Genomic DNA, 15,765 nt, shown 5'->3' on the forward strand with positions numbered 1-15,765 from the left:
AGAATACAAAAGGAAGGATGATTCGTGTGCGTGGGCTTATATAGAGCCTGTAGCTGGCAAAAAAAAAAAAACCTTGCATCGCGCCAAGTCCCGTCAAACCAATCAGGAAGAAGGATTTTGAAAAAAAATGTTTTTTTTTTTTTTTTTTTTAAACAAGCATAGAACCGCGTGCGCTGCGCGGCCATGAGGCTGAGTCGCCAGGAGGCCAAATCTTGTTGGCCCTGGCGACCTGGCGACCGTATTTGTCGAGCACTGGATATATATATATATATATATATAACAGCAAGAAACAAACAGAAGCCTTATATCAGCACTGTCCATAAAAATATTACATTTATTAAAGCAATATCACAAATATTAACAACACCTAATAAAATAACTGGGGTAAAAAGGAGCCCAAATACCTGTCCTGACTGTCAGCTGCAAAATAGACTGTGTGACCCTAATAGGTAGAAAAGGTTGAAAATGATCACCTTTCACCTAACCCCTATTGGGTGTATAAATACCTGGATAGAGCAAAACATCCCTTGACAATACTAAATAATGGAGCACAGTAATGAATGAGCTGTGTGCGGGAGAGGGGAGGGTGGAGAAAACACAGACAATGCCCTGATGTATAGGGCTGAACGGGAACTCTAGATAAGAATCACAGTAAAAGTTCATTAATCATGACACAAAACCGTCTAACAAAAGTGTGCATGCAATCCGGGTCCTAATGGAAGCAAGACCAGTGGCTTGGAGCAGTAAATCACTCAGTTCATATAAGCATATATAATTACACTTAGAGGAGCATAGAACAAACACCTCCTCCCCTGAACTCACGGATACCAGAGCTGACAGATGAGTAGCACAGGAGTAAGCAGCACTTTGTGTGGGAGACACTGAGGCATCTACAGAGAAAACTCCTCCCAGGACTCACAGATACCGAAGATTGGAGGCAGGCAGCAAGGCAGCACAAAAATAAACAGCACTGCACACGAGAGTCATGGGCGGCTCAGCAGCATACTGGAGCCACGAAAACCAGCTGGTCTCCCACGTGAAGCATATCATCAGGGCAAGACAGCACAGTCAGGCAGGGGGTACCCCAGGAAGCAGGTGAACTACCCCGACGTACTTTTGCCAGTATGGGCTTTTTCTTAGGGGTCTGTATATATGTACATGTTATGGTCAACAAATCCATTCACCTACAGGCCCGTGGCGACTGGATTTGACCCCGTGGCGACCTCCTCATGGCCGCCCAAGCAGGCCGGGATTGGGGGCGGGACTAGGTGGCGAGTAGATTTTTTGGTTCGGCGAGTACATTTTTTGGGTGATTTGTCAACCACTGTAATATGTATATATGTAGAGGTATCAGTACAGTGTTTGCCGAGCTTTAATAATCAAAAATGAATACACGATACCAGAACGGTAATCGTCTATTAATTTTTTATATACACAAACATACATACATTGGTTTATGAATAGAATAGTTAAATAGGCAAACAGGTAATCCGTAACTACGTGATCCTTAGTATAGGATCACTACATACAAGACACAATATAAATCATATCATTACAGTTCACATAAGTGCTGTGCATGTATGTGTGTTGTAGTCAACGTGATGGGACTCCCAATCTGGGTGGTCAGGCCTATATTTGTAGTACCGGTACTGTAACGCTTGCGCTCACCACGAACAAGGCGGGACTCCGGTACTGAGGTGGGAAAGTATAGAACTGCGCACCCACAGCAGCGTAGGCATATCTGGAGGGTGGATAGTCAAGATCACCGGGTTTGGGTTGGAGAGAGTGGGTTAGTCCTGATACTTGCCGAGGTCGTACGTAGATGCCAGGAGAATAGTCAGAGTCTGAGGTGCCGAGGTCAGGGGTTGCAGCCAGTAGAGTAGTAGATTGTACGTTTGCCGTGGTCAGGGATAGAGAAGGTCGGAAGGGGGTGAGGCAAGCCCAGGTCGATAATCCAGAGCAGGGTCCAAAGTCTAGCCGGGTCGGTACACAGGGAGGCAAGCAGGAACAGATTAGAGGCACAGAGAACACAAGTTGGAGACAAAGACGTGGGAACACAAGGCTACAAATAACTATGCTCAGCCAAAGAGGAAGTGACAGAGCTGAGCACATATAGTAACAGGAGTCCAATGAGAGAAGGGAGTGGAGCGGAGGAGCGGTCTCTGCGGAGGCAGGGATAGGCTGAGAGCAGGAGACAGGTGAGGAAGATGTCAGTGTTGACGCACAGCTGGGGAGCGGTGCACGCGTGTCACATGTGCGCGCCCTGCGGGGCGGCTGCGTGTCACAAGCAGAAGGGTGGAGCCAAGCTCCGTGGGAATCTTGAAAGCCCTCAATGGGCGCGCGCGCTCTTTAAGGTGCGCGGGAGAATGTACAGCAGGAGGCAAGGAGGAAGCGCGCCGCGAAGGACACGTTCTCTGACCGCTAGCAGCGGAATGCTGTACAGCTGGAGGTAAGGAGAGAACACGTCGCAGGGGCTGTGATCCCCGATTCCTTACAGGTACCCTGTTGGAGCTTGTTTTCTGTCGCTGTAAGTTACAGTGCAAAGTTTGTACTTCGCAAAGAGGTGTATTATGGTACCACTTTTCCTATGACCCGTCGGAGGATCCACTCAGTTGGCAGTCTCGCTCTGAGCTCCAGCTCTCTGCTTTAGGCCTCGTTCAAGGTGCTGGCTTCGGAGGGCGGGCATGCTGACGTGCGTGCTGCCGTGAGCAACAAAGTATTCAATTTGAATACTTGTTGTCAGGGTAGCAACTGCCCTGCCTCCGAAGCCAGGCGTTGCCGCTGACGACAGCTTCAGTAAACGAAAATTTCGTTTCTTGGAGCTGAAGCAGCGTCACAGGGACCAAGGCAGCCAATGAAATCATTCTTCAGAATGATTTCATGACTGCAGCTTGGATACTTTACCCTGCCGTCTGTAGCCCCGCCCCCTCCCCAACGCTGAAAAGTCTGCTGGGGGATAATCACATGTCGCCCAGCAAACTCCCAGCACTGCCTCCCTCACGCCCTCCCTCCGAGTCCTCAGCTTGCTCCCTGAACGAGCCCTTACACGTGCAGGTCCCTTCTCACAGGAGACTATGAATCGAGCCTCACTCAGCTCCGATATGATCTCTGTCATGGCTGCCCCCTGCTCTTTAGGCTCACTCCCCATTTTAGGGCCGTTCTATACTTTGTGCGGCCTTGCGCGCGTGAATGTGCGAACGCGCGTGCACGTGCCGCATGCTTTTCGTGTGTATGCTGTGAGTGAAGGTACTGTGTGTGTGTGTGTGTGTGTGTGTGTGTGTGTGTGTGTGTGTGTGTGTGTGTGTGTGTGTGTGTGTGTGTGTGTGTGTGTGTGTGTGTGTGTGTGTGTGTGTGTGTGTGTGTGTGTGTGTGTAGAGATTGTGAGTTATGTATTAAATAAAAATTTTAAAATAAAAAAAAATGTAATAAAAATAATTTTTATTTATTTAACTTTGACACATACTCACACACATACATACATACACACATACACACCCGCACAAACATACATACATACATACATACACACACACATTACAGCGCCGGTAGCGGCGCAAAATCATTAATTTCCTCATCTCCCACGTCGGTCTGCTTTAAGCTCCCTGCCGTGCGCGTGCGGCCCTATTATAGAATGGCTGGCTATCCTCAGCCAACTAAAACTGCCGCGCTATAGAACCAGCCTAAGCCCCTCCTTCAGCAGCCTTGCTTCTGGCTTACCAGAGTCACATGTCCATGGAGAGGAGCATGCGAGGGCGCAGGGTCCTAGTGTTGCTGGGCAGACACGGGGTTACACTTACATTTACGGCAATGCAAATATCTAAGCTGCCGATCGATCGCTCCAGTGATCCATCGGAAGAACTGCATTGCTGCTGCTGATAAGATTATATGATCCTAGAGATACAAGGTGTGACAATGTTGAGGCTGAGGACACTCTTTCATTGAAAAGGTTACATTTGACGACTGAATAGTTTTTCAATTATATGGCATTCGTTTGGCTATCTGCTGGCACCTGCCTGTTTATTTCTCCAATGCCATTCTTTATTATTAGTAATAGCAGTCCGTAAAAAAAAAATTGTGCGAGATTATGAGATACAGTGATCTCTTCTTCGGGCGATATTACAATGGATTACGCCAAGAAATTTACTTTCAAACAGAACAGCTAGGAATGTTATCTCTGGGTGAAGCCTAACCATTCCCCCTGTGCAGTATGCGATTTATGACTTAAGGTGTTAAATGGTCCCTGAATGTTTGTGATGTAAGCGTGTATGTGTGTGTAAATCTTAATTTTTAAAGCGCCTACAGTGCTTTACAAAAGGTGTATGTAGAGGGGGAGTGTATAACAATGGTGTGGGTAGGTGTTGGAATGTAAGTGGGTGTTGCATTTCTGTGCATGTGTGTGGGTACTATGTGGTCCCTGTTAGTATAAAGGGATAGAATAACATTGTACATTTGTATGTGTAAGAGGCAGGTGTCAGACATGCTTTTCGTGTGTAGACATGGGTCTTAGCACTTGTAGGAAGAGAGTTCCCTTGTGTAGTGGCTCATGAAGCTGCGGTCTCGGTTTAGGCCACCAGTGAGTGTCCCAAATAGTTTCATAAATATGTCTCTTTCATTGTTCTGAAAAAAATATATATATTTGCATTTGTTTGCTATTAACTATTTATTTTTTGCCACAGGGTTATTAAGGATAAACGAGACGCCTATGTGAGCCGCCTCAATGACATCTACCAAAATAATCTTCACAAGGTATGTTAGATTTATAAGTGCAGTTCTTTGGATGTAGGTCATTTCATGCCCTAAAGATGCTTTTATACAGTAGATACAATGATAAAATGCATCCCTTGCAGATCCCATCGGGCGTAGCACTTTTTATGGAATTCCATAATACAGAAACTATTTCAGCATATCCCAAATAGGAAAATGTATAAAACACTCTAATTTTCCACCAACTTTCACATCTTTCGACACAAACCTTTTTCCCTCACTGCCCCTTTACCTGTGGAACTCCCTTACCCTCTGTATATGCCGAGCACCTTCTCTCCTCACTTTTAAGTAAACTGTTAAAACACACCTTCTGAATGAAGCATTTCAATAGCCTGGACTCCTAACTACTTCCCCCGACGCCCACAGAGGTGCTTACCAACCATAGCGGTCATCCACTGCCATCCACTGCACTTATGTATTGCAAACTCTATGGCGCAGGGATCACTTTTCCCATCATGCACTTTTCTATTTGTTGCACTTAGTGTATTTTAATTCTCTGTTTTCTGTTGTCTATTTTGTACATACATACAGTATATACATACATACAGAATACATACATACAGCTAATGCTGCATTTTTTTCTTACTGCCCTGTAATGGGCAGGATAAGAATCAAACCCTGATTAGCACAACAACAAAAAAACAGTGAGGCTATCATTTAAATGCATTAAGCAGAAATGGGCCGTATTCTGTCACTTTGATAGGTATCATGTAGGTGACAATTTGGTAATCTATGATAAATACCCATTCATCCTGTATAATGCACCGAGCAGTCCTGCCCCACGCTGAGCCCAACTTCCAGTGCACACAGTTAGGCCCAGATCCACAAAGATTGTAAATGAATAGGAGTCGAGGTGAGCTACTGCTCAGCACCCTGGTGTGTATAATAATAATAACTTTATTTCCTATAGTTCTTGTCTCCCAGTGGGACTCAAAGCGCTTCACAACACATAGGAATATTACAGACACAGTCCCTGCCCAGATGAGCTTACAATTTATGCTTTTGGTGCCTGAGGCACAGGGCGATAAAGTGACTTTCCCAAGGTCACAAGGAGCCGACACCGGGAATTTAACTAGGATACCCTGATTTAAACTCAGTGTAATTGTTGACAGTCAGTGTCGTTCCTCACTGAGCTTCTCCTTCAGTATATCAGGGCTTTGGAAGGTTCATAATGAGTGGGTTTCAGGGGAAGCCGAGTATCTGCTTTTATTCTAGCTCAATACCATGACCTTATTTATCCCACACTTTGGGCGGTTATCAAAGTCTGATTAACCCTGCACGCCCAACTACTGTGCTACTTAGTAAATAGGTGAGCAGGTCGTGCAGCTGCTTCCACAGCAAGAAATAAAATAAAAATCCCTTTTTGTATTCCAGGCTCAGATAGAAATTATCCGGGGTCACGCCGCCTTTACATCCGATCCGGAGCCGACCCTGGAGGTCAATGGTCAGAAGTACACAGCACCGAACATACTGATAGCTACAGGAGGCAGGCCCTCAGCACCGTCAGACACGGAGGTGCCTGGTAAGTACACAGGATTATGTAAAAGGATGATGTGCATATACTGTAACCTTATTTTAGGAAATACCGAGTCATTATTGCAGCAAAAAAACTCTATAGGAACACAACAGCAAAATGTTAGTGTTGACGTTTTGGAAAATACAGTGGAAAGTCCTGTTCTGATCTTCTCTGTACCTGACTCCCAACAAGTTTATTGCATTTATCACTTCAGTGCCAAAGCTTCTGGCTATATCTGCATTAGTAGCCTGCTGGCAGCTCAGGCTGCGCTTATAGTGCCTTGCGACGGCGACGCGACGGCGCTCCAAATCAAATACATTGACTCCGCCGAAAGCGCTTATAGTAAGCGCGACGTCGCGGCAACATTTTTTGAAGTCGGGTCTGTTTTAGTTTTTAGAGACAGTCGCCACGTGTGACTGTCTCTAAATCAATCGGAGACGGCAGCCCGCCCCCCTTTCGTGACGTCGCTGTCGACAGTCGCAGAAAATCTAATTATAACTTTCGCGGGGGACGTCATCGGTCGCGTCGCCAGCACTATAAGCGCGGCCTAAGGAGTCACATTAGCATAATTCATTATTTTTCAATGTAAATGATGATCACTGCGGTATTTCTACCTGCCCATTTTCTGTAAATAAAGGGACGTGAGTTCTGTAAGGGGCTACAGAAGGTATATTTGAGAATACACACGCCTCTAGCTACGTACAGAAATAGCAGGCCCAATTCTCATCGGCTCTCTGAATGTAAACAACAGTTGTTGGACGAGTGAAATGTGTTGCGCTTGATAACTACATGGCAGTTCCTATTTAGTTACGGGTTTTGTGTGCATGTCTTTCTCTTGCAGGGGCCAGTTTGGGAATCACAAGCGATGGGTTTTTTGAACTTGAAGAATTGCCGAGGTACACATAATTTTTTAAGATACTACTAGCAGATCTCTACTCATAGAGGAGTCATTTTGGAAGATTTGGGGATTTCATATCTGAAATTTTCTTTTGGTCTTTTACTGTTTTTTTTTTTTTTTTAAATGTGTTATTATTGGACAAAATTGGCCTTTGTATGTATATCTTTATATAGCGCCCACAGCTGTCCTTAGTGCTTTACAAAAGAGACAATACAGTACAGGGAGTGATAATACAATAAGTGCAACATATGAGATCAGACAATAGGAAAGGAAATTCCTGCCCCGGAGAGCTTACAATCTAAGTGGTATGTTGGGAGATTTACAGAGACAGTGGGTGAGGGAATAAGTGCAGTAGATGGCAGTGCTTGGCCACAATGGTTGGTAGGAGTGACTGTGGGTGTGGGACAGTGGCCATGAGTCCAGGCTATTGAAGCACTTAATTTAAGAGGTGATTTTTAAGGTTTGTCTTAAAGGTGCTAAGAGAAGGGGCTCGGCGTATACAGAGTGTGAGGGACTTCCACAGGTAAGGGGCAGTGAGGGAAAAGATTTAAGGTGAGAGAGAGCTATAGAGGTGAATGCCTTTGCAAATCCCCAGATTAAAGCAGTATTCACCCCAAAATATTTTCTTCCTTACTTTTTATGAACTTGGGGGTTCCTCTGAGCTGATCCATGCCCCCCCTCCGGACATCAGCCAGTTTCCTGTAAAAAGGAATTAAAATTGTTGTAGTATCTTAAAAAAAAGAAACTACAAACCTGACCTGACCAACAAAAAGCCTAAAGCCTAAACGGCACCCGATTTTCTAGTGAGCCCTGGTCCCGCGGCCATTGTGTCTCCACCGGTGGACAACATCTTTTGTAGCTCAGGAACTGGGGGGTGTCTGGAGGTCAGGGGACCACTGATCAGCTCTGGGGGATCCTCTGATTCAGTTAAGTACAACCTAAAAAAATGCAAGCAGCGCAAATTGATGTTTTGTTTGTAATGTAACTGTCTGGCTGATCTAGTCTCCTGGAAGTATGGGGGATTACAATGAGTTACATTTCAGCTGTTGACATAATAATAATTAGTTAGCCCAAATGTTTATGCACATGCCTGAGTCTATAAATATTTCATAGTCCAACCCAAGTACTTGGGGATCACTGAAAAATGTAGTACGTGACGTGGGGCATTGATATTATTTCACAAGGTGGTGTGTGTGTTGTAATTGCATATATACCTTTCTTTACTGCTCCTGCACAGTGTATGGTAACTCTCCATGAATGTTTCAGGCGCAGTGTTATCGTTGGTGCGGGTTACATTGCTGTTGAGATAGCAGGGATCCTTTCGGCTCTGGGATCCAGGGCTGCATTGTTGATTCGCCAAGACAAGGTAAAACTATATACTGTGTGTATGTATGTATGTATGTATGTATGTATGTATGTGTAACGGGTATTCCCCCACCCAATCGCAGATTCTACTGTGTGAGTGCAGGAAACATATATTGTTACTCAGGTGTGGTGCATTACCTGTTGGCTCGCAGGAGGGCTGAGCTTCCGCCACGGGGAACCTGGGGCAATTATACTAGGGGTAACCACTTACTCAATAGGTGCAGCGCCTCCACCTGCGATGGCTCCCACCAGAGGGGGAAGTGAATCCTCGCAGGACAAACACAATGATCACATACACAATGGGGTATAATAACTAAGGACTTTACTAACATGTAATACGACACATCACATTCATAACATAACCTGTGTCCCTCTCAGGAGGAGACACTAACCGTGACGTCTCGCAGGATGATTCCCCCAACACTAGGTGATCCCACCCAGTGTCCAAAGAACCCCACCCAATGTCCCGCACTCTTGCAGAGAATCAATGGGTGACTGCGCAGTCACTATTAAGCTAAGGGCCCGGTGGTGCACTTAGAACTGTAGATACCTGCCGAGCACTCCAGTGCTCGGATCAGCAACGCTTCACAAAGGGTCAGACGCGTGATGAATCCGTCTGATCCTATCCTGGCAATATTCTCTGTGACCCCAACGTGGGTCCGAACTCCGCCACTGGAACCGCAGCATCCGCTGAGTCCCTTTCCAACGATACAACAACGTGACACACCCTGCACTACAGGCCGTCCCTATAGCACAGCATCCTTAAGTGGCTTAAGGGTCACTCTCCTAGGGCCTTCGGGGTTGCCTATCCTATATAGGTAGGTCTTGTACCCACCCTACTCATAATACGGGCCCTGGGCCATGGATCCCCGGACTGGTTACCGCTATGAACCCCCCCCAGTTGCCTCGTACTACGCGCAACGCCGCCCTGGGCTATGGCTCCCCGGATTGGTTACCGCTATGAAACCCCCCCAGTGGCCTCGCCACTCGCGACACGGACCCTGGGCTATGGCTCCCCGGACTGGTTACCGCTATGAAACCCCCCCAGCTGTCTCGTGCCACTAATTCACAACAGGACCCTGGGCTATGGCTCCCCGGATTGGTTACCGCTATGAAACCCCCCAGCTGTCCCTATCTTCCCTTCTGTTCCCCAGTGGCCAACTAAGGTAAGTGACAGGTTCCCTATCCTGAGGGCTGTCCCTGGCAACACTCACACTACTGGGGACTCAGGGCTATATTGGGCCAAGGGGGTGCTGGCCTAGTACAGGGAGTCCCTCGCTCCTGTACCCTACCTCCTTCCCTTGACTGCTCCTTCCTCTGACTGACAACGTAGCTGCAAGCCCGCCAAATGTATCCACTTGCTCTCCTGGCAGTCCTGCAGCCCTATTGGCTCCTCTCAGGCACCTGGTGCCTGTCTCCCTATGCCTCCTGGGAATTGTAGTCCCAAGGCCCTTACTGTAACATTGGGGCCGCGTGCGCGCCTTCCCTGTGCTTACACTAACCCCTAATGGCCGCCGCAATCTCTCCCTACCTCTCGCGCGACTCTCCTGGCTGGCTCCTACACTCGCGCGATCTTCTGCGCATGCGCGACTATCTCGGGCCGCCGGGGACTCTCTGCGCATGCGCGAACCGGCGCAACATGGCGGCGCCCTGTGCAAGAGCCGCCGGAGATCTCCTGCACTCCGGCGAGCTCCCTCCTCGGCCCCCACCCTCCTGAATGGCCGTCGGGTCTGCCGCTTGCCGCTGGCAGTACCCGACAGCGTCCGTGACCACGGAGGCGCCCGGGGGGGTCGCAGGGGAAAACAGGTGACCTGGCTACACTCTCCCCCTGGTGAAATACCCAACGCCCTCGCTTGGGGAACGACATAACATGGTACAATTTTACACACTGAAAAATGGCATGGCATACCCCGTACACTTAACAGATCGACTGCAACATCCTCAAAACATGGCACATTTTCACACAATGCAAAATTACATGGCATATCACACCCACTATTACCCGAGGCCAGCTGAGTATCAGCTGCTTGCTGAGACCATATGTGGGGTGCCCCTAACTGATCAGGTGGGGGTACCTCACTTTTGCGTCCGTGAGCCTCTCCCAGAAAATTCTCTTGAAGAGCACGCTCTGGGGTGACAGTCACTGGTTCAGTGCTACTTCCTCCCCCTGGTGGAAGGAATAGCGCAGTGTCCTTCACACCAACCTTTACTTGATCATCCATGGCCTGGAAGCAGCAGGCCAGGCGGCCAGGACCTTTCCCTCGGTCCACTACGTGACGAATGGGCCGCTTCTTCTTGGGCGCAAAGGAGGCAACTTCTATCAGCTCCTTTGCCACATAGTCCTTGTCCCTACATACGTGCTCAGCTTCCACGGAGAAGCGAGAACTGGACACTGTCTCTTTACTCAAAGTCTCTGCTTCCCCTGGCAGGGGATAAAGAGTAGACACCTTACCCCTGCGGTGATTCTCGGTGGCCAACAGGTCCTCGGGGACGCTGTCAGTTCCCACCTCGGCTGTCTCGGGACCTGCCTCCTGTACTTCTGGGGCAGTCCACTTGCTGTCCTTAAACTCGGGAGCGTTGGATCCCAGTCCTGGGACCATTTGGGTTGGAGCGCACGGGCTCTCACTCAGATCAGGAACCGTAACTCTGGCCTGTTGCACGGCCACCTCCATCGGAGCCTGTGGGGAGCAAGGGGGTTCCTTACCACTCTGCTGGCTTGCGATGGGTTTCTCTTCTTCTGGAACGATAGGCAGTGGGTACTGGTCCACTCGCACTGCAGGACAGCTATCTTCTAGGGGGGACACCTCCGCCAGGACGCGATGTCGAGTGGAGCCATTCGCCCAGGTGTCCAGACTTAAGAAGCTATCGTGCTCCGCGGTCACCTGGAGGCTCACACCCAACACCCCTGGGGCAGTCAACTCACCCTGGTCGTCGTCAACAGGTACTGATCCCAAGCCTGGGACCGATGGTACCTCTGTAGGCCGGACTGGCCGTGGTAGGGCACACGGGCCCACAGCAGGCTCTGTATGCTGTGATTCCTCTGTCTCCTCTGCTGGTTCGGCATGCTGGGGAACAATAGACTTCAATAACCGCACACCGCAACACTCACAGTAGGACCACCATGTCAATGTCTCTCTAGAACAGTTACAAGTGGGGCTAAAACACTGTATGCCCATTTCTCCTTCCACCTCGATGGTCCTGTAGTCGAGGGATAACCGAGACACTTTGGCTCCCTGAGCGTGGGCTTCTTGCAGGCAGGAGCATATGAAGAGAAGAGAATCTACTCCTGGCGCACGCCAGGCCACATACATATTGGGGTGTATGTCCTGACAGTCTATCTCGGTTTCCTGCTCAGAAAGAAAATATTCCATGTCCACGACAATGCCTTCCTCCTCCTCTTCCTCCTGGTGAATAGAAGGGTCTAATGGCTGTTCACTGTGCTCACTCCCCCTGGTGGAATTTAAAGGAGGGGTGTGCTCTATCACTGAGTGGCTCTGGCTCTGCACTGAGTCACTCACATTACAGGGGCGGGGCTCTGGTTTTCCCGCCAGTCCCAGATGGTTTTCTGTAACCTTTTTCTGAGCAGCCTGGCAGTCAGAAGCACGTGTGTCATCTTGAGTTGGCGGGAGCCGCCATTTTAGGTGGGACTCACTGTTAGCCTCCCCTGCTGCAGGAGCCTCCATTTTAACTACAGTCCTGTCAACTACACTGCAGCTTTTTGCATAGATCATGAGACAGTCCCCTGCGGAAGACTCGGGGAGTGTTAATACATGGGGAACAGTCTCTAGGCATATGTCATGCGTGGTGCACAGGAGATAGGTAATCCCCCGGCCGTCAGCATCCAGCCTTAAGTCTTTCACCCGGGCAGTGGCCAATTCCGGGCAAGTTCTTACTTGGGCGCGCATAGTGGACAATTGCGTATCATGGGATACTCCGGCCACTACAAACACGCGCCTTGGGGATAATTGCCGCGCTAAGGCCCAGTCATCGACGTCTTGCGGTGACGGCACCGCCATGATGAAAAATATGAATGGGACAATTTGAAAAAAATGAAAACAGGGCACCCCAGGTCTCTCTCAGCAGCGCCTCCAAATGTAACGGGTATTCCCCCACCCAATCGCAGATTCTACTGTGTGAGTGCAGGAAACATATATTGTTACTCAGGTGTGGTGCATTACCTGTTGGCTCGCAGGAGGGCTGAGCTTCCGCCACGGGGAACCTGGGGCAATTATACTAGGGGTAACCACTTACTCAATAGGTGCAGCGCCTCCACCTGCGATGGCTCCCACCAGAGGGGGAAGTGAATCCTCGCAGGACAAACACAATGATCACATACACAATGGGGTATAATAACTAAGGACTTTACTAACATGTAATACGACACATCACATTCATAACATAACCTGTGTCCCTCTCAGGAGGAGACACTAACCGTGACGTCTCGCAGGATGATTCCCCCAACACTAGGTGATCCCACCCAGTGTCCAAAGAACCCCACCCAATGTCCCGCACTCTTGCAGAGAATCAATGGGTGACTGCGCAGTCACTATTAAGCTAAGGGCCCGGTGGTGCACTTAGAACTGTAGATACCTGCCGAGCACTCCAGTGCTCGGATCAGCAACGCTTCACAAAGGGTCAGACGCGTGATGAATCCGTCTGATCCTATCCTGGCAATATTCTCTGTGACCCCAACGTGGGTCCGAACTCCGCCACTGGAACCGCAGCATCCGCTGAGTCCCTTTCCAACGATACAACAACGTGACACACCCTGCACTACAGGCCGTCCCTATAGCACAGCATCCTTAAGTGGCTTAAGGGTCACTCTCCTAGGGCCTTCGGGGTTGCCTATCCTATATAGGTAGGTCTTGTACCCACCCTACTCATAATACGGGCCCTGGGCCATGGATCCCCGGACTGGTTACCGCTATGAACCCCCCCCAGTTGCCTCGTACTACGCGCAACGCCGCCCTGGGCTATGGCTCCCCGGATTGGTTACCGCTATGAAACCCCCCCAGTGGCCTCGCCACTCGCGACACGGACCCTGGGCTATGGCTCCCCGGACTGGTTACCGCTATGAAACCCCCCCAGCTGTCTCGTGCCACTAATTCACAACAGGACCCTGGGCTATGGCTCCCCGGATTGGTTACCGCTATGAAACCCCCCAGCTGTCCCTATCTTCCCTTCTGTTCCCCAGTGGCCAACTAAGGTAAGTGACAGGTTCCCTATCCTGAGGGCTGTCCCTGGCAACACTCACACTACTGGGGACTCAGGGCTATATTGGGCCAAGGGGGTGCTGGCCTAGTACAGGGAGTCCCTCGCTCCTGTACCCTACCTCCTTCCCTTGACTGCTCCTTCCTCTGACTGACAACGTAGCTGCAAGCCCGCCAAATGTATCCACTTGCTCTCCTGGCAGTCCTGCAGCCCTATTGGCTCCTCTCAGGCACCTGGTGCCTGTCTCCCTATGCCTCCTGGGAATTGTAGTCCCAAGGCCCTTACTGTAACATTGGGGCCGCGTGCGCGCCTTCCCTGTGCTTACACTAACCCCTAATGGCCGCCGCAATCTCTCCCTACCTCTCGCGCGACTCTCCTGGCTGGCTCCTACACTCGCGCGATCTTCTGCGCATGCGCGACTATCTCGGGCCGCCGGGGACTCTCTGCGCATGCGCGAACCGGCGCAACATGGCGGCGCCCTGTGCAAGAGCCGCCGGAGATCTCCTGCACTCCGGCGAGCTCCCTCCTCGGCCCCCACCCTCCTGAATGGCCGTCGGGTCTGCCGCTTGCCGCTGGCAGTACCCGACAGCGTCCGTGACCACGGAGGCGCCCGGGGGGGTCGCAGGGGAAAACAGGTGACCTGGCTACATATGTATGTATGTATGTATATATATATATATATATATATATATATATATATATATATATATATATATATATATATATAGTAGGTAGAAAAATTTATATGGGGCTGGTAAGTATAAAAATGCGCACTCACAAACGTGACAGGAACATAAGCAGATATGAGTAATACTCAATCGCCAACGGTAACAGGATAATATCAGATCGGGCGTCCTGGAACTCCACCATGTGCTGCTGGTCTCAGTAACGCGTCGCTTCTGTGTACCAAGTGCCGATTACTCACAAGGGCGTTAAAACCCTGCTGCATTGGGATATGTTGGGTGACATCACAAGTCTCTTTGTGATGTCACCAGCTGTTTAATCTCATAGACTGAAGCTGTCAACAGGAAACCAATCTACATACTGTATCCAATAATAAGGGCTAATTTTGTGGGGAAACTTACAAGAACAAAGTCCCCAAACTTTTTTTTTAGAGATCGACCAGTACCTCAGTGTAGTAATAATAACATTATCAGGAATGTTCTCCAGACCACTGACTGGAAAAGGTATACATTATTTTTCTGTCACATAAAAAAAAATATTTCTTTGGTTTCTTGCACACTCTTTCCCTTCAAAAACATCACTGATAATAATAATAATCTCTATATAATACTAATAACGCCTATTGATTACATAGGGAGTGTTTGATTCAGGTATATTTCTTAAACCTCTCCTAAAAGCAGGAGAACAAGGATTGTGACGCCCTATTATTATATTATAATTATTATTCCTATTATTTGTTATTGGTGCTGACTTTAAAAATATATATATATATTTGAAACAATGTATTTGTTACCATGCAGGTCCTGAGAACATTTGACACTATGATTAGCACAAACTGCACAGAAGAACTTGAGAATGCTGGTGTGGATGTCTGGAAGCACGCAGAGGTAATGCTACTTGTCGTTTATCTTTGGTCTGTTTTATACATTTGATGAGGTTGGTGCATGGTTTTCATGTAAGAGGAGAAGCCTGTGTTAGAAGTTGATCTCATTAAGCATACCTATTAAATCCAGAAATGCAGCACAATGATTTCAGAATGTTCCAGTCCTGTAATCATATGATACATGTTGTAGCAAAGGTTAATTATGGTCAGTGTTCGACAAACCTATACATTTGCTCGCCCCGGGCGAGTGGATTTAACATCGTGGCGAGCTCCTATTGGCCCAAGCAGCACACGTGTGGTACTAGGTGGCAAGTAGATTTTTTGGTGATTTGTCGACCACTGATTATGGTAATAATAATCATTTTACAAGGGTAAACAATATATAGAATTATACATAAACAACCTACTTTGTAGAGAGCAAGGTTGGGAAGTGACTTGCACAAG

At 48.6% G+C, this 15,765-nt stretch overlaps 1 protein-coding gene across 1 annotated transcript in view; it reads left to right on the plus strand.

Annotated features, from left to right (window-relative positions):
* The window catches only part of GSR (glutathione-disulfide reductase), a 40,180-nt gene that overhangs the window by 11,373 nt on the left and 13,042 nt on the right, over nucleotides 1–15,765 (plus strand). The window contains exons 4-8 of the mRNA XM_075607405.1: nucleotides 4,677–4,746; nucleotides 6,139–6,286; nucleotides 7,122–7,176; nucleotides 8,445–8,544; nucleotides 15,239–15,325. Of these exons, the coding sequence (XP_075463520.1) occupies nucleotides 4,677–4,746; nucleotides 6,139–6,286; nucleotides 7,122–7,176; nucleotides 8,445–8,544; nucleotides 15,239–15,325 (460 nt within the window). The remainder of the gene's footprint in view (nucleotides 1–4,676; nucleotides 4,747–6,138; nucleotides 6,287–7,121; nucleotides 7,177–8,444; nucleotides 8,545–15,238; nucleotides 15,326–15,765) is intronic.

This window comes from Ascaphus truei, chromosome 1 (assembly GCF_040206685.1).
Source record: "Ascaphus truei isolate aAscTru1 chromosome 1, aAscTru1.hap1, whole genome shotgun sequence".
NCBI lineage: Eukaryota > Metazoa > Chordata > Amphibia > Anura > Ascaphidae > Ascaphus > Ascaphus truei.